Genomic DNA, 25,212 nt, shown 5'->3' with positions numbered 1-25,212 from the left:
GGAATTCCTGCTTAGATGTATGTATTATCCTTCCCAGTGGTTTTCCATAATCCGCAATACCTCATCTTAACAAAAATATTGAAGTGAAATGGTAAATGTATACTAGTTTTGGATGAAAAACTTCATCTTTTGGTGGTTATGTTATCTGAAGCGATATATTTAAACATGCAGGGTCACTTTAAGTTCCTTTAAATGTTTTCTTGGTTGTGAGAAATTCTCAGAATCGAAGTCTTTTTGTTGTGCATTTTTGTTTTTACTTTTTTAGCACAGAATTAATAGGCCAGAAATACACTTCGGCGGCGGGGCGGGGGGGGGGGACCTCTTTCGTTAAAAAGTACACCAATCGTAAGCACATAGCTTGGTGGGTGATCAGAGAGGGTCCACTGTGTCACTGCTGCTCAGTGAACTGAAGGTGACCAGCAGTCCGTAGAAGCTCTCATTTTCCCACCCATAATTGCCCGGCTGACCTTTCATTATCATCAATTAGTTTTGCACTTTATATAGAAATGGGAGGGTTAAAACATCTGTTCTTTTGTGTCTGGCTGCTTTCCCCGATGTTAGTTTATGAGGTTTATTCTGGTTTTGTTTGTACTTTAGTTTATTGCTCTAATGCTACTTAATATATCACAGTTTATCCAGGCACTTAGGCATGGACATGTGGTTGTTTTTGAAGGCACTTCTGTCTTATTGTACATTTTGTTAGCTGCACGTACCTATACATTGATGTATAGCTACACAGCTGTAAAAGTTTTGAACAAAATATACTAATTATGTTAATTAGTGAATCATTTATGTTTATATTTACTCGTTACAATCTTGGTGAGACTGGTTTTTTATTTGTACTTTGAAATAATTTCAGATTTATAGGAAAGTTATAAAAATATTACAGAGGATTCCTTTTAATCCTTTATCTAGATTAATCATTTTTTTACATTTTGCTACATTTACTCTATCGTTTTTGGTCCACCTACTTATTTATATGGTCATAGATGTATATATATGAAATGTGATCAAATATACAATGAATATTTAAATAAAAAATTTTTACAGTAAAGATGCATTGTCATTAACCCCCCTGGGTCTTTTCTCCCTCACTTTGAACACACTTATCCCACTATTCTTGCGACTGGATTTCTTGTCATGTTTCATGTCTTGAATAGACATGTTGAAAAAAATTACAGTGAATGCTGCTGCCCAGAGCTGTCCAATAGAAAGGCAGGCTCATAAAAACATTAATGATTATCTTTGTACATGGTTCTGGCTCTTTGTGCCAAGTCAAAGTGACTGTGAAAGTAAACATCTTGAATTGATTCATAACATTGAGGCAGCCATGACAGTACAACTAATGACACGCAAGAAGGAGGATTTCCAGAACTGCTTCATAAAGTGGCAAGGATGATGGGAAAAGTGTGTTCAAAGAGGGAGTATTTTGAGGGTTATTAATGGCAATGTGTGTCTCATTGTAATATATTCTTTTTTAAACTTTTACCATGTTTTGATAATATACCATATGTATTTGTTTATATATAAAGATCTTCAATTAGACCATATATAAATAAGTTGAATACCTCATATCCTTTATTCTTGATATTTTAGGTTATATTTGCTTAGAATAAAAATTATTCAAGAGTGTGGTTTTAATCCAGTTGATTTTGAACTCTATATCTCTCATTTCCAGTTGTTTTTAGAGTGAACAATTTGTGCAGATAATTACATGATATCTGGAACTATTTGGAATAATGATGGAAGGAAATTTCTAATATTACCAACTATAATTGTCTTTTCACTTGGGTGTCTATATCTTATTAGTTGCATGAAATGAATCTCTAAGTAGACATAGTCAAGTAGGGAATAGAATAGGAAAGGGTACAAGCTAATAATACTACCACTTTTTAAAATATATTAATTTGAAATTTATGTTAAGCCTCCTTCTCCAAGAGTACTATTCTGAGTATTAAAAACATGGTAGAGTACTGTTTTTAGGCATGCTCAGAAAAAGGAGCAAAGATTTTTTTTGTTACCAGTTGGTTGGCTAGTGGATTCACTTACAGAGTTGAAGTGCTAAGAGAAGCAAAAATTGTCTCTTTTGTTTTATCTTATTTTGAATTGTTTTAAAAATTTAACATTATTTCATTGTTTAGTATTTAAAACAATTCTGTATGATAATGTATTTTGTAACATCCATTTATCAAATGTAATGTTTCTTTTCTAGCAATAATTATCTTTATACCCCTTAAAGCTGCTTCTCAGTTTCAAGCTTATATTTAAACAACATCTGCATTAAATTACAAAATTGATCAAAAGAAAATACTGGTTTTTAAAAATTGGTACTCACCATTTATAGAACTTCTTAATGAGAAAAATAAGATTTTTCCTGATAAACTATTTTTATGGTTTTGGTTTGATAGTCTTCTTATATTTATTGATTAAAAACAGTATACTTATTATGATAGCTCATGGTTGAAGCAACCTTATTTGTAAATTACTGGTGACTTGCAGAAAAAGCTTTTTATTCTAAATCCTGATTTTGGGCTGTTTGTGCTAATGCAATTCTTTGTTTTTCTATTATACTAGACAGGACACTGCTTCAGAATCAAGGTGATTTGAGATCTAAATATTTTCATGTAAAAAAATCTCAGGTTCTTTTACTCACAATGCATTTAGACTGTCTCCTGAATGCATGCTGTCATCTTGCATGCTCTGAGGTCCTCCCAGAGGGAAATATTATCCTTTATATAAACAGAGATTACAAGTAGCCATATAAAATGTTAATTGCAAACACCATGTTTCTACTCTATTCCTCTTTGAAATTTCTTTGCAGCTGCGATATGCTCTTCAATTAAAACCCAATTTTGATTTTAAATTAATAAAAATTGAGTTTGCTAGTTGAGAGATACAAAATATGCTCATATGAAGAGTTTCTTCCAAATCTCAAAAAGATACAGAAAGGAACATCTTAAAACATAGAGTAGAGTCTGTTTTTCACTCAATGAGGGGAGTATTAACCTGTTTTAGTTCATTTTAATTCCCATCACATTGGTCACTTTGAGACACTGCTAAAGCCTTGAAGATGTCACAGTGGTCTGGATGCAAGAAAACACCTAGTTTCTTCCTGTGGAAGACTCTATAGGTTCCTGTGGAACCTATAGAACAAAAGTTACACCACTGCCTCATGACTTAGGTGCTTTCTGTGGAAAACATTTAGAGTGGCTGCTGAACAATTTAAATGTGAACATCTACTCCCAGCTTTGTTCCAGTTCCTACACTTCGCTTGTCTCACAAGCTCCCATGAGAAGTATACATACTAACCTTCCTATTTGAGTCTACTAATATTTAAATTTTAATAGCTGCAGTAAAAACATAGTATAAAGGTTCAATTTGGGTGAGCTATACAAGAAGAAAAAAATTCTAAGAAAACTGTTTCGGCCATATTGCTAAGATAAATGTAGCTTTTTTTGAGACCTATAGTTGACCTGTACTTTTTGTGGGGGTGGAGGGATGTATGACCATGAAAAGAAAACTTTTGTCTAGTTTTAAAAGTCCAGTAGAAATGTTTGTTTTGCTTGGTCTGCTTTGTGCTTCTCCCTTAGGCTAGAGTTAACATTGTTTATTACTTTTTGGATTGTCTAGACTTTAGATGGGATTAGAATTAGATTCAGCCTCAGAGAGGTTTTACATTTTGCTTGGTATCATTTTATCGTAGGCTATAAGAATGTCAATAAACATGAGCTACCTACAGATATTTTAAATTCCGATGTACAAAGCATTTTTAAAGTATCTACATTCAATGTGTAGAGTTTAGGAAATAATTTTTTTTTCTCCTTGTTCTTTTTTTCCTACACATTGTTCCACTGACTAATCAATCTCTTTTGACTCACATGTCAGGTGTTTTATATGAGAATAGGTCAATCTCAGGTTTATTTAATTAGTAGAGATTTTCCATAGAATGAAAGATGTGTGCCCAGTGGAAAGCTAGAACCTATATAAAGTATCAGTGCCCTTGTTGCAGTTTTGAGTTAAATTGTACTGTGGAACCTATAGAACAAAAGTTAAATTTCATTAGTATGTTGTTTCATGCAGGCTTTCTTCAGGCATTTTATAGAGCAAAACCCTTTTCAGCTTTCTATTAAATAGTTACTATCACTTTAATCAGGTTTTGTTATTTATCTTCAGTTTTAATACATTGTGATTTAGATACAGATGTTGCCAGTGTGTAGTCATTTATTTGGACTTTAGGATGCTCATAATTTTAGTTTGTTGCTAGGGAGTGGGAGGAGGCTGGGAGGCAGTATATTGCTCAGTAGAATATATTTGTAAAACTGGCAGAGGAGTTTACTTTGGGAGAATGTAGATATGTTAAGGGGAAAGTGGTCATTAGAAGATCATTTTTGTATAGTAGCCAGTGAATGAATGCTTACTAAAGTAGGCAAATGGACATTAAGAAGTTTTTGTTCACATAGTAACTATAACGTTAATTTAGTAGTTAATGTGATATTGTTTAAGGAAATATTTAGAGTTATTTTGAAGCTTTAGAGGGGGTTCCTATTGTATCTATAATTTTTGATCAATGCTGTGTGGAGAGTATTTGGAAACTGCCTTCTCAGCCTACATGGTGTTATACATAACATGAGATATTTTCCCCTTTTATAAGCCAACATTTGTGTTTATGGATTGTGGTTCTTTATTAGTTGGCAGAACGTATAAAATAAAGCAACACAAAAGTGTGAGTTATGTTTCCTTCCTAGTTATTTGCTTTTAATTTTATAAATTTCGAATAGAAGAAATGCTAGCATAGTAATTTTCTTGAATATGCCTGTTAAGAAGCAGTTTGATAATTTATCTTCATATTCTAAAATACTAAAGGAGGCAGAAGATTATATGGAGAGTAGCTAGAACTTGTTACTTTGAAATGTAAAGATGATCATAATACCTACATACATAATATATGTATATATTCCACATTAAAGTGTCTTTTATTTAGTACTTCCATTTAAAATGAATATCTAGGCTCAGGGAGTGTCCTGGGAGGAGGTGGCTAAGATAAGCATGGTGCAGTGCCTGGCATGGCTGTGTGTTCTCGGCCTGAGGAGGCTATTGCATACTGAGATGGCCAGGCAGGAAGACCAGGCTGTAAAGAACTATACCTTGGACGACATTAAGAAGCACAGAGACAGCAAAAGCACCTGAGTGATCCTGCACCACAAGCTGTATGATTTGACCCGTTTCCTGGAAGAGCATCCTGGTGGGAAAGAAATCTTAAGAGAACAAGATGGGGGTGATGCTACGGAAAATTTTGAAGATGTTGATGATTCTACTGATGCTGGAAAACTGTTTAAAGCATATGTCATTGGAGAGGTCCACCTTGATGACAGATCAAAGTTAGCCAAGCCTTTGGAGACTCTTAGTACTACTGTTGAGTCTTAATTACAGTTGGTGGACCGATTGGGTGATCCAGTCATCTCAGCTATGGCGTTGCCATGATATATTGTTTCAACAGAGCAGAAGACTGACTGCCTCTCAGAAGACAAGGAGAGCAAAGACTGCCTTGGACAAAGAAGAAAAGAAGCCAGTGTTGATCACTTCCACTGACAGAAACTTTCACCTGAAAAAATAATTTTCATATGTCTTTTTTTCTCTTCTGTATTAGGAAGAAAAGAACAATTCTTTCTACTCCTTCTAAATGTTTCAGATGTGCCTTATTTGATGTTGTTTCTTCACTACATTATTTACTTGTTATGTGACCTTTTAAAATATATCTGGCTTTTAAAATAAAACTTAAAAACATGTGCTTAGCGGCATAAGCTCCTGCCTTGCAAGCACGGGGTCGTGAGTTTGATCCTTAGTACCAAAAAAAGAGACAAAAACACGGAAGCCAATCTAGCCCCTACACACATGCAGTGCACCACTGGGACTCTCCTGCAGGTAACCAGCAGGGGCCAGGAGAGGCAACCAGCCCAGCTCCCATGCTCATGCAGGCTGACATTTGGACTCTCCTGAAGGTAGCCAGAGCAGGCAGGGAGAAGAAACAATCAGCCCTTCCCCTAAAAGTCTGCCAGCCACCATTGCCTGTAGGAACCCGTGGACAGTGCAGGCTGGGAGAGCAGCCAGCCATGCCTTGAAGAAGCCACCAGTGTCTAGAGAAGCCTACCTGACACTCTGCCACCTCCCTAGGACCCTGGGTTAGGGGAAACCTGGGTGCCTGACCCATCCCATACAACATGGATGGGTAGCCAACATGGGAAGTGCCTGGGACCCCACAACCCACTCATCTGGAGGAACCCAGGAAAATGTTGAGACAAAGGAGCAAAACAGAATAAGTCAAGGAGACATGGACATGGAAGTAACATATCTGAAATTTCTGGGATGATGGCAACTGAAGTAAAGAAACTACTTCATGAGGTTGTAAAAGAAATAAGATCAGAAATAATGTCTCAGGTACAGGAAGAAACAACAAACATAATGAAAGGCTTACTGAGTATATCTAAAGAAGACATAGAGAAGAAAAACGAGCAAAGGAGAATGAGCAAAACTTTGAATAAACAATATAGAGAAGAATTGTAACAGGCTCAAAGAGGCATGAAACAGACTCAAAGAGGTATCCAGGACATTAAAAATTCAATTGAAAGCTGACAAAATTGCTTGAAAGAAACTGAAGATAGACTTTCAGACCTTGAAGACAAGATGGCTGCTAGTGATCATGAAAGGAAAGATCTCTTAAAAACAACAAAGAACCAGGAAATAACTATTCAACAGCTGCAAGGCAATGCAAAGAAAAATAATTGCAGAGTGATAGATGTCAGTGAAAAAGCAGGAGTCAACACGAGTGACATTAAGAGACTATTTACAGAATAGCAGAGCACTTCCCAAACAGAAGAAAAGAACATACAGATAAGTGAGGCATATAGAAATCCAACTAGCCATAACCAAAATAAGTCTATACCCAGACATATTATAATCAAGATCCCAGAAATTCATCATAAGAACAGAATATTAAGGGTTGTTAGAGAAAAGAAACAAGATCTCATATAATGCTAAAGCCATTAGAATCACAATAAGCTTCTCAAGGCAAACCATCAAGTCAAGAAGAGGTTGAAGTATTTCAAGTCCTGAAAGAAAACAATTTCCAACCCAGATGTTCCCTGCAAAGCTGCAAATTAATGGAAGAATAGGATACTTCCATGACAAAGAACAACTGAAAGAATTTGTGACCACCAACCCAACCCAACAAAGAGTACTGAAGGATATTCTAGGGAGACATAAACATGACCGTGGTTCCAAGAACAGCAGCGAAGTGGGATCACTGAGTGAGGCAGACAGCTGAATAGATGGGAAAAGTAGAAAGCCAATGGCAGGAAAAAAGCATGAAAAGAGATGAACCAGTACACGTTGGCTATAGTTATTAATGTAGATGGCCTCAATTCACCAATAAAAAGAAACACAGATGGAGTAGTAGATCAAGAAACACGATCCATCAATATGTGGTATACAAGAAACACATCTAACTTAAAAGGAAGTTCATAAATTGAAAGTCAAAGGAGAGAAAACAGTTGTTCCATGCAACAGGGAATCGGAATAAAGCAGGGTTCTCTCCATCTGCCATAGAATGGATAAGAAAGGTAGAATTTTATACAATGAAAAGCTACTTGGCTATAAAAAAGGATAACCACAAGGCTGTTGTAGGTAAATGGATGCAGCCTTTGGATGAAATGGTTTGGGCTCATATAGGTGAGCAACATGTCGTCTCCTTAGTATAAAATAGTGAAGGAGTTAGTGGGATCCAAAATGTGCAGTACAGATTATGAAAGTGAAAGGGGAGGAAACATCTAAAAAGGGAAGGTGGTAGCCATTGTTAATTCCCTATTATTTTATTTTAAAGTCCCATATCATTTTTATTACTTTGTTTTGATTGGTTTTATTCTGTTTTGTTTGGTTTGATTTTATTATATCTGACAGTATGGGCAGCTATTTCAAAGATAACAAGATATATTATGGTAGCCATTATTGATTCCCTAATACCTTGTTTTGAAGTTCTGTGTCACTTTCACTTTTTTGATTAGTTTTCTGTTTTGATTTATTTTATTTTATTATGTCTGATGGTATGGACAGCTATTTTGAAGATAACAAGAGGTGTTAATGTAGCCATTGTTGATTTCCTGTTATCTTGTTTTGAAGGCCTGTATCACTTGCACTGTTTTGTTTTGATTGACTCTATTCTGTTTTATTTTGTTTGGTTTTATTCTCTTAAAAATAAAAAAAGTGAATATCTGTATTTTAAATTGCATTTATTTCATAGCAAACAACAAAAGTGAGACATTTACGTAAAGAAAACCCCTCATGGTGCTTGAGCTTATTTGCTGCTAAATTAACTTATTCCATTAAAAATAGAAAGAAAAATATTCAACCAAAAGACTTAATCATAACTGGAGTCTGAATTTTCTGCCAACATACAGAGAATCCTAGGACTCATGCCAGCTTTGGTTTTAGGATCTTACTGATCTCGTAAGAACTAATGCAGAGTATTTACATTAAAACAATAAAACAGTGCCTAAGTGTCTGGATTCTGGACTTCCTGGGCTGAGTCTTGCCTCCTTTACTTACTATTTTTGTGATTATTTGTAAATTACTTAGCCTTCTTCTACCTCAATTTTCTTACTTAAAATGGAAGTAATATTAACACCTACTCTGTATGCTTGCTGTGAGGATGAAATTAATTTATACTTGTAAAATGTTTAGAACAATGCCTGCAGGGTAGTATGTGCTTTTAATGAGCCTTAGCATTATTATTACAGTGTACAGCATATGTTGTTTTGTTTTCACTCAGAAAGTAGGCATTACCCTTGGTCATGTATTAAATTTATGAAAAGGGAAGTTAAAGTGAAAACTAATGCAGAAAAAAACCCCAGAAATAAAACCAAGAGCCCTATTGCCCCCATATTGGGTAGTGTCCAAGTTGGGATGTAGGAATTTCAGTGTACAGTGTTTCATAAAGGCTTGGTTCTTGAAATTACCACCTTAAAAGCTTCAGATTGCTGGCTGACTGTCTGGAAAACACTGAATTGCTGTCAGGTTGCAGGGTCAGGAACTCAGCTTCTGAATTCTTATCTTCTCATATTCAATGAAGTAATATCACCTTATCTCAGCAACTAAACTTTTGCACAAGGTAGTTTCTTAGTACAAGATAAAGGGTCGTCGGTCTATAATGCAAGTTCTTCCTTTTGGTATATTACTCTTATATTTTGACTGCTGAATTTTGGCCATTAAATTACATGTATGTGGAGGAAAAATCTATCCCTTGACAGTTTATTCAGCTCACAGAGTTTAAATATAGATGTAATGAATTTTTAAAATATGCAATAGTGGACTAATAGCAGGATATTTTCTGCATTTGTTGTTTTTAACATTTTCCCCCATATCTTACATAGTACAGGCAATCATGAAACTGCTATGGGTATTGCTTGGTTATTTTTAGTATTTCCTAAACTCTTCATATGCCATTAACAGTGAATTAGAAGGTGATATTTTAAAAAGATATTTTAATTCCAGCATTAAAATATGAGCAGTTCAGAGTCTTTTGATTTGCTTTGTTTATTAGAACTGTTAGGGCTGGGGATTTAGCTCAGCTGCTCAAGTGCTTGCCTGGCAAGCATGAGGTCCGGAGTTCAATTCCTGGTACCAAACAAAAGAACTGTTAAAAGTGTAAGGAGAAACTAATACTTGTTAAATATTTACCCTGTAAGTTGCTTTAGTATATGTATTTCATTTAGCTTGCAAGGCATAAATTAAAAGTTAGATACTGTCCTATAAGGCAGGAATGACACTTACTAGGAAAAAGATGCTTTTTGTTGTTGGTTAGCAGTATTGCCATTGTGGATGTCTACCACTGCCACTGGCAGCTCAGTACTTTGAGGAAACAGAGATTCTAGAACTTTGTGCCAGGTGTGACTCCCTATAAAGGATTTGGAAGCGGGTTTATTTGTTCCTAGTATGTTCCTACAGCCAATAGTTTCTGTCCATTTTACTTAATCTTCTGAGTTAATATTTCATGTGGTTTCATAAAGTATTAATTTATTCTGTGATTTTTTTTTCCTATTACTGGTACTATACAGAAGGTACACTATAATACTACATAGTGCTACAGTCTACTCCTGATCTGATGTTTAGCAAATAGTTCCAGTGAGATAGTGTGAAAATGGAAATACAAAATATTCCAGGAGTATTTATCAAGATATAACTTCTAGATAGAGAATACTTAAATCACAGATACTTAAAGAAAATACTTGAATCATTGCTTTCAAAGTAGACATCAAGGCATATGTTCTTTTCTTAACCTTAATTTAGCTAATCCAGAAGTGGTATTCCTTGTGCAATAGATCTAGACTAACTACGATAGTCAAAAGTATGGAAATATAATAAATAAAAATGTAACAGGCTGGTGGTATTGAATTGCTCCTTCATATTAATTATCTCAGCCCTATTGAGTTCTGCCAAGTGTCTGAGAGCCTTGTGGCCTTTCTAGCTGAGTTTCATTTCTGACCTAAGTTAGTGAACTTCTTGATTTCATCAGACATCTTACATCTTCCCTTGTGGTTATTATCAGAAGTGAATATGTACTGAAATTTTCACCATTCTCTTAGGAAAGCTCACAAACTGTGAAATTTGAAAACACAAAATATTCCTATCACTAAGACCAACAGTTATTGTATGTTCTGTTACCAGCAGACAGCCTGAGTCTCAAAGTAGCTTTGAGTCCACTTTCTGTTACTGTGACAAAATATCTGAGAATATCAACTTAAGGAAAGACAGATTTATTTTGACTGACTCTTTCAGAGGCTTCAGTTCATGGTCACATGCCTTCCTTGCTTCTAGACCTATATTGAAGCAGAAATATCACGACAAAGGACATGGTAGAGGAAAATTGCTCACTTAACTGCAGTCAGGAAGCAGAGACAGAGGGAAAGACCCAATGAAGAATGGGCCATGGGTCAGATATAGTCCCCAAGGTTATGCTTTATGATCCAATCCCTTTAACTAGGCCTCACTTCCTAAATTCCATTACCTACCAATAATTCTACCAAGCTATGATCTCTTCAGTATGTTAATCTGTGAATGAAGTTAGAACCATCATGATCCAATCACCCTTTGAAAACTCTACCTTGAAACATGTGGGACTCTGTGGACATTTTAAATCTAAACCATCCTAGTCATGATGACCTTTTGTTGCTCATGGGCCTAGCATTATTTAGAATGGTTTTTCTTGGGAAATAAGATTCTTAGAACAGACCAGTATTTTCACATATGAGTTTTACAAAGCACTAAAGATGAATCGGTGTGGTATCCCCTATTCCCTGAAAAACAGTGGGAGTAATGAGAGTAGAGTCAACCATGTTGACTTCTTTTATGTTAACTGAGTTGGAGAGTTTCTGTACAGTATTTCCCTGATGGAGACTCACAATACAGGCTGGCATTAAGCAGTCTTTAAGAAGTTCTGCTGTAAAGAATTCTGGTTAATACTTTTTAAAGTTTAGCTTATACTGTCCGCTCCCTCCGCCCCCAGTATCCCTAACAATAACCCTAGGGTTGACCCTTGTGCTTATTTTCAGGGTTTTGTTTTTATTTTTATTTTTTGGCCATGATCCAGCTACTAATAGCTAACAATTATAGTCAGATCCTAACAATCACAGACAGAATCTGTCTTTACCAGATTAGTCTATGCTAGCTGGAAGACAAGCTCTTTTTGGTCATTTTGTGGGCTATGTACAGTGTTTAGAATAAACTATAATAATACACCTTTGGCACAGTACAAGTTCATTACTTAAGTGACCTCTACTCCTCAGTGTAAGCACCTCTGTTCTTCAGATTAGAACCAGGACTGCTTAAGGAATGAGTAGAAACAGGTGAGCTTTCCAAGACTGGGCTTGTGGCCTGACTGCAGTTTTCCCAGGATGCGATGGCCTGGGGGACCATCGTGCTAGAGTCACATTGCTCTGTGCCGCCTGTGCCTCGTGCTTGCCTGTGGCAGAACTTGTGAATGGCTTGTGTGCTGCCATTAGGTTGTGAAGTGCTATGTTACACAATTTTCCTTACAAATGAAATATTTGTTGGCATTCTGCAGCGATGGAGAAGGGCGGAAACGGACCTCGTCCACCTGTAGCAACGAGTCCCTAAATGCCGGGGGAACACCTGTCACTCCTCGCAGAATCTCCTGGCGGCAGCGCATCTTCCTGCGGGTTGCATCTCCCATGAATAAGTCTCCCTCAGCAATGCAGCACCAAGGTCTGTGCAGGAACCACTAAAGAATTTCTCCTGCTGGTGTCCTAAGTTATGGCATGGAATAGAAACTGTTGACTCAAGAGATTTAAGAGATTAGACAGGAAACATAACTTCTCTTTCTGTGTCTGATGTGGTTGGTTTTCTTCTCAGGTATCATTAGAACAGACTAGATATTCAGTACCTTAGTAACTGCTTGTTGAATGAATAAATGAATGAATTTCCAAAACCTATTTTTGGGCCTATTTCATAATGCATAAGGAACTGTGTAGTACTAGAAAAAATTCATAGATTTTTTTCACTATTAGAGAAGCAATACAGAATACAATCTTTTGCAAAAGTTACAAATAAAACAAAGTGACATAAATATGTTGAACAATAAAAGTTAGATATATTACGCTCAGTAAATATCGGTCAAAAGCGAGAACATGGCAGCTGTCTTCAAAAATTAAGCCTATTAGAAATTAGAACAAAAACATCCAAAGTGATACCTATAACATAAAGATATTATAGTAATGAGAACATGCAATATTATATATCCTTGAGAGCTAGAAAATGATAGATACTTACAAAGACTTTGAAGGTGAAAACCAGTGTTCTCGTGGGAGTTTTTAACCATTCCTTTCTGAAAATTATATATAGGAAAATTAAATACTGTATAAATAAATATTTGAGTAGCACAATGGAACAAGCTTGATCTAATATTTATGAAGAACTTTTCCTTTGAAGACAAAATTCATCCATTTGTAGAGTATATAAAACATTCATAAAATTAATTATGTACTTGGCCAAAAGATATTTTACTATACTCCACACAGTCATGATTATGTCTGCTATATTCTTTGATCACAGTTGGGGAAAAAAAAGGAAGGGTATAAAGGAGAGAGGAAGGAAGGGTTAAGAGATAACCGGGGTTCTGGGTGTAGGTGTAGCTCAGTGGTGGAGTGCTTACATAGTCAACACAAGGCGCTGGGTTTGATCCCTGGCACAACTGTAAAGCATAAGAAAAAGCTGCTGAAAACACTGGTGTTTTTTCAAAATTTTCTTACTGCTAGAAACTAGAAAAATAAAACATGATCCATATGCTGCACATCACGCCTGCATGGTACTTATGGGACATTTCATAGCCATGAAATGTATTCATCTAAAATTAAAACAGTCAAAAACTGGGTGTGCTCAGTGTCCACTCAAGCTAGAAAAAGACAATAAAAAGGAATGCGACTGTCATTACTAAAGATAAAATTAACTCTGTCTAGGATAGTCAGAGATTACATCACATAAAAAAATAAATGCTTAAGCTCATCACAGAAGAAACACACCTTAGCAGTGTTTCAGAGTCATGTGAGAGCACTTTGTGGGCCACCTAATGTGGAGAATGAGACAGGAGACTGGTCAGGGCCGTGAGGCCAGAGTGGGCAGCTATCTGTGCTGTTCCCCGGGGCCTGCACTTTGGGCTCTGGGCTGGAAGCAGTCACTGAGATGTTTTAAGAGATATGATCATGTTTATTAATAGGAAAATAATTGGAGGTATGTGAAAAATGGCCCAGAATGGAGAAGAATGAACTCCAGATCAGTTAAGAAGACTTTGCAGGGGAGGGAGCAAAGGCATTTGATGCTCAGCCAGGAAAGGCCCAGCATTTCTCAGCTGCCCTTCTGATGACTCTGATGGTAGATGTGACCCTAGGGAAATCACAAATACTGTACCTACCCGTGAAGTCCTGCTTTGCACAGTCAGAGAAGACACAAAGATGAATTGCAGAAGTGTTGGAAAGGCCAGTTCATTTTGGAACAGCCCTCTTCTAGGTCGTTTTGTGTAGAAAGAAGAAGTGGTGAGATGACATATGCTTTTGTTTCGCTGTAAGAGGGAAATCTAGAAGGGGAATTCAGTCTAGTGAATTTATTTAAATGTACTAGTCCCGGAAACTAATAGTTACTGGAAAAGTGCCTTTGTAAACACCTTTAAATGTAGAAGACGAGAGAGTGTTGATTCCAGTGAAAACCTCTGTAGTCTGGGTTACTACTGAGGAATGCCTCTTACGATTTTCTTCTCTGCAGATGGACTGGACAGCAATGAGCTTTTGCCACTGTCCCCTCTGGCTCCCACCATGGAGGAGGAACCGCTGGTTATATTCTTGTCTAGTGATGATGACTCAGAAAAAGTTGAAGAAAAAAAGAAATCAAAAGAACTAAAGAGTTTGTGGAAAAAAGCAATACATCAACAAATCTTGTTGCTTCGAATGGAAAAAGAAAACCAGAAACTTGAAGGTTAGCTATCAAACAAGGTTGGATGCTACATTTGTACTTACACTTTTTCTTTGACTGTATGTATGCTTTAACCAGAATATCTGTGGGTTGCAATTATTTATTTTCATTTTGTAAAATGATTATGGGGTGGAAAAGACCAGTTTAATCTGTGCATTTTCTTTTTCAACTAATCATAAAAAAAAATCTGTCATCAAATCAAAATTTCTATTTTTTGTCAGTGATTATAAATTTTCTATTTAGTAAAAAGTGAAAATTTATACAATCTGAAGAGAAACCAGAGTATGAAATTTTCTATTTAAAAATCATTCAAATCAATACTTATAATCAAATAATTTAAAATAGTTATTGTGTGATTTGTAACGACTGCTGTTTATGCTACTAAATGCTTTAGAATGTGTGGTTTTACCTTTTGAAAGAATAACACAGTTTGCCACAATATTGATAGAACAACACAAAATATCTAGATAGTGTCAGAATCTAAAAAAATATATGACAGCTTAACCAAAAGTGGCCTGGTTTTTTCACATCTGTAAGGTGAGTTATTTTGCTTAAGTGGATTCTTTGACTTTTAAGGTTCTTGGTTTCTGTTACTGGCTTTTATTTTGTTGTCTTCCTAAAAGCTTTTTAAGTACAGATATTCATACTTCTGAGTTTAGTATCTATGTTAAGATTCTTGTTACTACACCTGTTATTCAAAAAAATTTTATTTTGACAATATTTTTTAGTTTGCAAAGAGACATTTACTTTTGTTGCTGTTTTTTAGCAGATTAAAAACCAGAAAATGTTAAATAGACTTAGGAAATCAATCTTTTCTTTAAAATTAAAACTTCAATTAATTGTTATTACATGGCTCTTAAAAGTTTTGTGTGACAAATAGTATATTTAATCAGGTTTTCAAAAACCTCAGCAGGAATTGAATTTATATTTTTAATCATTCACTATTTGAACAGAACATGCCTTAGGAATTGTTCATGTATAGCCTGAAGCCGTCAGTGACTGGCCTTAGGAGGGTAAAGAGTTACACCTGAGGCCATTGACAGACCAGCAGGACAAGTTCTGGGATTTACATTTGTTCTTCTTGGTTCTTGGGCTTTTCTGAATATGCCACCTATTTCTCAGATATGGGCGGATATGGGCAGTAAAGAAATAGATGGCTTTAATAGAAATGATTACATGATTACATGGAGATCAGTTATGCTGTATAATTGTAATGTATAAGACAGGAAAGAACTGATGTTTAGAATATACGTGAAGAAACCTGTATCAGTTATTTTCCCTACTTAACTAACAAAGACAGAAATAGTTCAACCTATTAAAATTCTAAGCAATCATTATTTCTTTAGAGTTCTTACAGTTGAGGAAAGATAGAGCATTAACTCTTCTTACCATTATAGCCTCAAGGCATATGGTAGCAAAAAGTAGATATTTCAAATTGTCTTAAATGGACCAGGATCTAGAGAAGGAAATGTGCTTTGCTCCCATTGAAGCAAATCATAAGTAGAACTGTATGCAGAATTGCTTATTATTAGCTTTAGTAAATTACTCCTCTTAAAAAGATTATGTGATTATTATAGAGAAATAAAAGCAAATATTGAGAAGCAAAGCTAAGCTGTGTTAGAAAGCCATCTAGTGGTATTCAGGAGGAATACTTTTATAGTGCTCTTCCTCTTTTGACTATGTCTAGACTTTTAATAAGTAGGAATTTTTTGTTGTCCTGCTAGAAGAACAGTCTAATTTTGAAGTATTTGAATCCTTTGGAACTGGTTTTGAACAAAGTAAGTAAAGAGTAACATTTGTTTTGCGATTGCTTTTGTGCTGTCGAGGATCTTGGAAGCATAACAGAGATTTGTGTTGCAGAAGGTAAGGGAGCCAGGGAGGCACAAGGAGTGCAGGGCACACAGCTCATGCCGAGAGAGTCCTGTGGAGGGGAACCCCAGTGAAAGAAGGGAAGTATGCTCACGTGTCTGTGTTTCCTCCTTCTCTGCTGGAGACAGTTAGTATAAATGCAAGTCAAGATGGTGGGTGGTTTGTGGGCAATTCTTTTAATGACTTCTGAACCTGTATTTTAGGCCATCAAATAAAAAAGAGTGCTGCATTATTTTAAAAGACGATTTAGTGTTATTTCAGTGAAAATGAATTTTTAAGATTATTAAAAATAAGCCTGGGGCTGTAGTTCAGTGGTAGAATGTGTATTTGGTGTGCACAAGGCTTTGAGTTCCATCTCCAGCACCAAAAACAAAAAAGGACAGATTATTATAAAGGAACAAAGGAATGGTGAAACACACTGGCAAGGGCAGTGTGGGAAACTCTGGAAATGTAAAAAGAGATGAGGTTAATATGGTTAAATATTTTTCAAATTAAGGTTAGTATGAAGCATTATCTAACATGTTGCATATAAAATATGAACACTTTTAATGTTGTTTATACCATGAAAATGGTCTCTTCTGAGGCTATTTTATTTGTCAAAAAGTTGATGTTTATGACATAATCACATGGTTTGTATTTCATACTTAGCAGAATTAGTATGTGTAAGCTATAGAGTAAAACCTCCTTAGAAAATTGTTTCGTGTATTTTCTCATATGAAATGACTCAAGGTCATTTAGGCCTTATATATTGTCCTAATTTTTTAAGAGTTTTTCATTTTAGTGGTTGACCCTTAAGAGTCATTGAGTATGATTATAGTAATACAGTAACATGTTTAAAATACTTTTTTAACTACATTGGTCTTAGTAAGTTTATTTTCTTTTTCAGCAAGACGAGATGAACTCCAGTCCAGGAAAGTGAAGTTAGACTATGAAGAGGTTGGAGTGTGTCAGAAGGAGGTCTTGATAACATGGGATAAGAAGCTGCTAAACTGCAGAGCAAAAATCAGATGTGATATGGAAGATATGCATAGTGTTCTGAAAGAAGGTATTCATGATAATTTCAGGGATCTTTGTTTCTCAGAAAAAAACCTCAGAGAATTTATTTTTGCAGCTTAGGCAATTTCATCTTTGTGCTTTTGCTTATTAAGGAAACAAGTAGTTTGTTTCTGCCTATACTTTAGTAATGTGACTCGTTAAAAAAAAAACAGTGCGGATGGAGATCTGGTTCTTGAGGAGTTGGCTACAGACTCTCTTGCTGGCTTCAGCCAACTGTTTTCTGCTTTTACCCAGGAAGAACTGCATGTCTTGGTACAAGTCTTTGATCAGAGCTGTGAAAATAGTTTGTACTTAAAAGCTTGACTGGTTTCTATCATTTTGTCAGAAGTGTATATTTAGGTGTGTATATATTTTTATGAATGTGTATATACATCCACAGTATATTTATATAGATACATTCACCCTAGTAATCATTTTTCTGTCTTCTCATTCTTTTCTTTATTTTGGAGAAATCATTTTTATATTTAAAACTGAAACAAAAATATGAATATTTTGTGTGGAATTCATGTGACCCAGATTTAAAATATTAAAATGAGAGTTTTCTATGGTTTGCATAAACTGGGTATAAAGTAAAAATTGCAAAATACCCAAAGAAAGCTAATAATTTTGTTTCAAAAGCCTGTGATAATGGTGAGAGTATGGGTAAACTTGATTTGTTTTGTAAGCTACCATGCTTACAAGCCCAATGTCTTGTTCTTTTTCTCTGAATATTTGGAAATCCTAAAGATTTTTGTTGAACACATTATTTGGGAGAGAAAATAGTGGTTATTGAATGTGTGTGAGCTGTAGATCTCACCATTCTTTGGTACAATTTTTAAAGATGATTTTTGGGTGCTCAATTTGCTTTTCCTTGTAGATACAATTTAAAATTCTTCACACGGAGCCTAAGGCCGCCGTGATCTCTCCTTTTTCCATCTCTGATCACAATTCTGCTTCTGTTTGTACTTTGTCCTGCAGAGAGGCTGCATTACCTTGGGTGCCGCTGTGTCTCAGGCTAGTTCTTCCGTGGAATGTTCCAGTCCTTTGTTGGCGGTTCCTTCCTTCCTTCTCTACCTTCTCCATTTCTCCTCTTTTCTCCTCCCTCCGCTTCTTACTACTCTTCCTCCCTTTCCTCTGTCCTCTTACGTCTTCATACAACTCTCTTCCTGAAGTGCCTGTCACCACACCTTCAGTCTAGAGTTCTGTTCTCTCGTAGGTCTCAGTTCAATACTTCTATTTCCTCAGAGCACTCATCCTGGTCCTCACAACCAAAATAAAACAGTTTTGCTTTTATTCATTCTCACAATCAATTGTTCTTATCATAATTTGTAATATGATATTAATGAGTGTATTTGCTTAGTGTTTTTCTTGCTCTATGATTGCACAGCCAAGCTCCCAAGGTAGTATCTTGCACAAGTTTTTTGTTGGATGAATGGATGGATGGATGGAAGAATTAGACTGATTTCTCTGAAAATATATTTATTCATCTCTATAAAATGAAATATCTTCAGTGTCATCTCTGTGCTCCACTATATACTCCAATTAATATTTGGCCAAATAATGTTTGTTTAATTAATGTGAGTTAACTTTTTGTGAATTTGTTGTTGCATGGGTAGTGAAACAGCCCACTCAGAAGAACAATGATTTATTAATTGGCTAATAAAAGTTATTCTCTAAAAACGACATTTTATCTGCTGCTATTCATTCATTCAACAAATGCTTAAGTAACAAGATATATTCTTGGATTTCATCCTTCAGAGATAAGAGTATGCTCACCGTTTCCAAGGAATTCACCATCTACAATGGGGAAAATAGAAAGCATACAATCTAGCATTAAATGTAAGCCAACATAGCAACATGACAATGTGAATCAAATTGTATGTGAAAAAGGATTGTTTTTAGAGATGATGGTGAACATTTCAGCAAAAAAAGATAGCACTCAAGCTGATCCATATAGATGAACAATAATAGCCCAGGTCATAAAATATTAGAGTTTGGAATTCCATAAAGGCAACAACAGGAGCAAGAAGTTTGAGAAGTGAAAATAACCACAATCTTCTGGCATATGGCTGAGAATGGGGCCAGCGATACACTACCAGTATTGTAGTGGAAGGTTTACAAATCAGGTCAAATCTGAGCTCTACCTTCTGGGAAATAATACTTTTACTTTTTGCAAACGCTGAGATCACAGTCAGAAAAGATTCTGTCTTTAAACCTTCCCTTAACCAGCTGGAGCTAATGAACCTGTTCAGAACTAGTTTAGTGACCTAAAGTTCTTAGTGAGTGAAACAAAGTTACCTACACAATATAAAATAAATTTTTGCCCTTCCCACTTGCTTCCTGTCTTTTCACAAAAAAACCACAGTTTTAGCATACATTCAACTGATGTGCTTTGGATTTTAAGTGTAATAGTTAATATTTCATTATAAATGCTAAATATTTTCTTCATAATGACTGAATACAGTACTGGAATGCTTAGTAATATCTTTTCATGGTGTTTACTATTTTTTCTTATATTTTTATGACCATATAAGAATGTTTTAAATTATTTTTTGTAAAATTAGTCATGGATGATAAACATTTAGAAACTATAATGCAAGGATTAGTATTTGTTGCTATCTTCAAGCCAAATAAAAGGTAAAATTAGGCAGTAATACATTTTGGAATTTCAGGATTTGGCTTCTGAAAACAGACTTTCATAGTTCAGATTCTGTACTGCCGCTTACTAGCTGTGTGAACTTGGGCAAACTACTTAATCACTTTCTGCAACTTCTGTAAATTGGTACTAATAGTAGCTGACTATGTATAGCATTTTTCTATTTGTGAATGACAATGCTCGGTAGCGAAAAATTTTTAATCTTTTATTGGGTGGTCAATCTCTGTTGGTTGATGTTATTGCTAATGTAGCTGTTATTATCATCATCATTTGGAGGCTTTCATTTGCAAGATGGTGAGAGCTTTGGAATTAAACTTGTGAAAATGTGCTTTTGTCAGGGACCTAGGGATTAGATGCAGGACATAGTTGATCAACTACAATTTAGCAACTTAATCCAGTGCTCAAGGCCTTGCTGTCTCTCTCTCTCTGTGTGTCTCTGTCTCTGTCTCTCTCTCTTTATTTATTTAACTTAGTTTTTAATCTCTTTGATTGTAGGAGTTCCCAAAAGTCGGCGAGGAGAGATTTGGCAGTTCCTAGCTTTACAGTACCGTCTGAGGCACAGACTGCCTAATAAACACCAGCCTCCTGACACATCCTACAAGGAACTTTTAAAGCAGCTCACTGCTCAGCAGCATGCAATTCTTGTGGATTTAGGTACGTGTGTCTTTGACTGTAATTTACAAAAGTAAGCAAGTGTTTTGTTTGTTGGTCGGCACTGACAGAGAGGATATGTTGCTACCTGCAGAGCTGCTGGCCTTCTTTTCTGTGGTTAGTTGGCTTTATGTCTGATTCTTTAAAATTTTATTTTAAAGAGAATAAAACCAAATAAAATAAAACAGAATAAAGCCAGTGAAAACAAAGCAGTGAAAGTGATACAGGATTTCAAAACAGGATAATAGGAAATCAACGATGACTATCAAAATGCCTCTTGTTATCTTCAAAATTGCTGCCCATACCAGCAGACATAATAAAATCAGAACAGGATAAAACCAATCAAAGCAGAACATTGTATAAAACAGAACATAAAATGGAACAAAACAAAACAGTGAGAACAATATTGGATTTCAAAAACAAGACAGAAGGAAATCTCCCATATTTGCTGTATTATAAATTGTTATCCTTTTAATACATGTTCAGACTACTGGCCTTAGGCCTGAGCAAAAAATGAAGTTTTTACCCCAAAACTCTCTGAAAAAGGAATCATCTTATAATTGACTGAGTACAAAGGTCATATTATGAGTGCTCGCCTGCATTTTGAGCACATGACTTTCTTTGTTTGGGATGGACAACTATATCTTAATGAGTGCTGATTTTGAAATAAATTAAAATTGGTTAAATGGAAACCAAAAAATTTTAACAAAGATAAAGAATTCTTGCGCATATGGATAAAAGCAAACCTTTAGGTATCTTTTTTCAAGAGCAATGTCAGAGTTGCCTGCCTCTGGCCCAGGAGCAGGTGGTGGTTGTGGGAAGCATGCAGGTATATAAGTAGCTAGTGCCAGGTGGACTTAGCCCACTCCTTACAAAAAGAAAGAAGGGGTTACTTTTTGAGACAGTAAATGGTAATGTTACTGCCTATCAGATAGATGAAAAGTGGTCTCACTGCTGCCAGATGAGTACTTATGCTTGGGCGAGGATTTCCGCTATCAGCAATATAAAGCAATCTTTTAATGCTGAATTTCAGGTAACTTGTAGAAATAAAGTGGGTTTGACTGGAAACTCATATTGTCTGTTTTTCACTAACATTATCATATGTACTTTCTTATTTTAAAATACCTAAATACTGTTTTTTGACTATTTTATGAGTACTGAAAGTTGTAATGCATTTCAGATGGCCAGATGTGTTACTCAAGCCATTGAGGGGAAATAGAGGATTGCTTTATATTTGGCATAATGTTATGTTAGGACTTATAAAATAGCACTGTCCAAACCTGAGTTTTTACATCTGTTCCTTTTAGGTAACAAGCGACTTTTGTTGGGAGAGAACCTAGCTCAATTTAAATCCATTTTGGGTCCAGTAGCATTAGAATGGAAATTTTATAGAGATACTGAACACTGGAGTTCTTGTCTGGATTTTACCACTGACCATGGTCTGAGACGAATTGCTTTGCTTCTGCTCTCAGTTTTCTCTGTTGGGTGGGGACTGACTGGTTCCTACCCTCCCTTGCAGAGCTGTGGATCTATGACCCCAAGTCAGTGTTAAATCAGGACTGGGCCAGGGATTTAGGTCAGTGGCTTAAAGTGCCTGGCTGGCAAGCATGATGTCATGAGTTTGATCCCTGGTACCAATAAATAAATAAATACATACATACAAACATACATGCATGCACACCAGGATTGAGAGGTTGCAATCAGGATTAAACCACATAGCCTAATAATGAAAGAAGATGGGATCAGTTTTCAGGGACAGGCTTGTACGGACTGAACTTCTTGTATAGACAGTGCATTTATAGGTTTTTTTTAGCCAAATTTTTAAGAGAAAAAGTAAAATGATACTTTAAAAATTGCTTAGTTCACTCTATTTGTAGCCAGCTGTGTTTCTGAGCATATTCTTGTTATTTTCTCATTTCTTCCCCTTACTCTGCACACTTAATCTTATCAGTTCCTGGGGAAAAAAGTCACTTTTAAGTGTATGTGGTAGAAAATATTTTAAAATCTGGCATTCTTGCAAATTCTGACATGACTAATTGTTTCACAGTCATTTCGTGTGTGGGATAAAGGAAGTCTCAAATCAGTGTAGACAGCTGTGGTGGAGAAGAAGGATTTGTTTTAGTGCTCAGTAGCGGCTTTTTAGGAATGCAGGACTGAGTTCATTTGCTAGCTGGCATCGCTCTTGTAACTTTATGCTCAGAGGTAAATTTTATGGGGGAATTTATTTGAAATCAGCACAACCTTTTACTTTCCTTGCTCTCATTGGACATATATATGTCTTTTTGGGATATGTTGAAAAAAGAAAAGGAGTCTACTTGGTTTATGGAAATATTTTTTTTTTTGTCTTTTTCCTTTTTATTGGTACCAGGGATCGAACTCACGACTGCCTGCTTGCAAGGCAGGCACTTATGCCGCTGAGCTAAATCCCCAGCCCCGGTTTATGGAAATATTTTAAGGAACAAACACCAAAGGATATTTGAAAAAGAAGTATTTTGTAAATGATAAAAAAGCAAAACAACAACTAGAAAGTCTTTCCAGTATCACATTACAATAAAAGCAGGGATAAATGTCTTCATGGACTACCAAGACTTCTTTGTAAATAACATGATACCTCTTCTAGAATTCTGATTTGAGTTAGTGTTCTTTATATAAACTTAGAACTTGCCTTGAATTATGGTCATGCTAAACTTTATGTTCTGTTCTCCTATGGTCTCCTGGATATGTTTGTAGATTCTATTTTATTGTTTTGCTAGAAAGAAGTATTGACTAGCAAAAATCACTTACCCTTGCATCATCATATATATATATATATATATATATGGATTTAGGGTATGGGCCTGGCATGTAAGACTCAATGAGTTAGTACTAGACCTACAGCTAGAGCGAGACTGTTTGAATGACTCTTAGATAAATACTCCAAGCAACACTTACTCAAATTACTCATTTGGGAGAACGTGTTCCCTTATTCTTGGAGCTCACTGAATTGCATGAATTTTATTTTCACTCTGATCTCAAAGCATCAGAGCATCTGAAAAAAATTTTCTCTACTTTTCCTCTGCAGGAAGGACGTTTCCTACTCACCCTTACTTTTCAGTACAACTTGGGGCAGGGCAGCTGTCTCTCTTTAACCTTTTGAAAGCATATTCTTTGCTGGACAAAGAGGTGGGCTACTGTCAGGGGATCAGCTTTGTGGCTGGAGTCCTGCTTCTGCATATGAGTGAAGAGCAAGCCTTTGAAATGCTGAAATTCCTCATGTATGACCTAGGTTTCCGCAAGCAGTACAGGCCGGACATGACGTCCCTTCAGGTGAGTCAGTGGCTTTTCACGAGGACCTCGGGGGCTCTTATCAGCAATCTTGGCACTAGTCTTCTTCTGAGTTGCAGTTTACAACACAGGAGTTTGGAGTTATTAGAACTTGGGCAGATGAGTTGGGCATGTTTAGATTACTCAGGAGTGCTCAAGTTGTATTCCCCAGGACACATAATTGCAGTGTTTTGGTACCTAGCTGATGCGTGTTCAACTGGTCTGCTAACAGGTCAAATAATGACTGTGGAATGTTTTATCTCTCACTTTTTCCTAAACAATTTGCTTGTATTTCATTGAGTGTCACTGTAAGGACTTAATCCTGGTTTTCAGAAACCACAGTTTGATAGCTATCATTAGAAGGTAAAGATGGGAGCCAGACCTGGTGATGCAGGTCTGTTATCCCAGAACTTCGGGAGGCTGAGGTGGGAGGATCACAAGTTCAAGCTCAGCCTGGACAATTTAGAGGCTTAGGAAGACGTCTAAAAATAAAAAGGGGGAGGGGCCAGGGACTCCGCTCAGTGTTAAGTAAGATCCTAGTTCCTGGTACTGAAAATACTTTTGCTTTCAAAGAATAGGTAGTACCTGTGAATAATGTTTATTGTGGACCATAGACAAAACATGCAGCTATCTCAGTTTTAAAATGTAGTGATTTCTCCACTAAAATGTTCTTTATCCATTTGTATGACAAAACTCATATACATTAGATTTATAAATATCATTACTTACAATTACTAATAAATAATTTATGTCTCTTACTTTGAAAATGGGTATGTTTGAAAAATCTTTGGTGGCTACCTTCTTATAGGCTACAATATTAGGGATGTTATGGGACCTTATTTTAAGACGGTAGATAGATATTTTCCTTTTAAAGAGAGCTATAAACCCTTTTTACGTTTTAGAATAAGAAATCAGTGTTTCGTTCCAATCAATACAGCTTTCAAAAGTGTGCATAAATACTATTCAGTAGGCTCAGATTTTCTTGATAGGATTCTTGTTTCCTTGTTTCACTAGAGGTGAACTTGGGTACTCCAGGCTTTCTGTTCCAGTTACCATATCTGAAAAATGAGAATGAGTTCTCTATCAACTTTAAGCGTTTATATTTTATCATGTTTTGGATTACTGATTTCTATGTTGGGCGTAGAGCAGTATGTTTTCCCCCTGAAGTC

General features: G+C 35.9%; 1 protein-coding gene and 1 pseudogene across 6 annotated transcripts in view; both read left to right on the top strand.

The window, feature by feature from the left end:
• Tbc1d4 (TBC1 domain family member 4) overlaps positions 1-25,212 on the top strand; it is a 185,388-nt gene that overhangs the window by 148,705 nt on the left and 11,471 nt on the right. For 4 of the 6 annotated variants that reach the window (XM_063246847.1, XM_013141368.3, XM_063246848.1 and 1 more), the window contains 6 exons: positions 2,575-2,598; positions 12,113-12,273; positions 14,323-14,532; positions 17,285-17,443; positions 20,585-20,743; positions 23,802-24,046. In XM_063246847.1, the coding sequence (XP_063102917.1) occupies positions 2,575-2,598; positions 12,113-12,273; positions 14,323-14,532; positions 17,285-17,443; positions 20,585-20,743; positions 23,802-24,046 (958 nt within the window). The remainder of the gene's footprint in view (positions 1-2,574; positions 2,599-12,112; positions 12,274-14,322; positions 14,533-17,284; positions 17,444-20,584; positions 20,744-23,801; positions 24,047-25,212) is intronic. The other 2 variants (XM_063246846.1, XM_063246849.1) reach the window with 1 other exon arrangement.
• Positions 2,605-12,095, top strand: LOC134475670 (cytochrome b5-like; annotated as a pseudogene).

The sequence above is a fragment of the Cavia porcellus genome, unplaced genomic scaffold, assembly GCF_034190915.1.
Source record: "Cavia porcellus strain 051 isolate PalLab524CR breed Dunkin Hartley unplaced genomic scaffold, mCavPor4.1 scaffold_4, whole genome shotgun sequence".
NCBI classification, from domain to species: Eukaryota; Metazoa; Chordata; class Mammalia; order Rodentia; family Caviidae; genus Cavia; species Cavia porcellus.
Note: the sequence above shows the minus strand (reverse complement) of the source record. Positions and strands in the feature narration are given on the sequence as shown.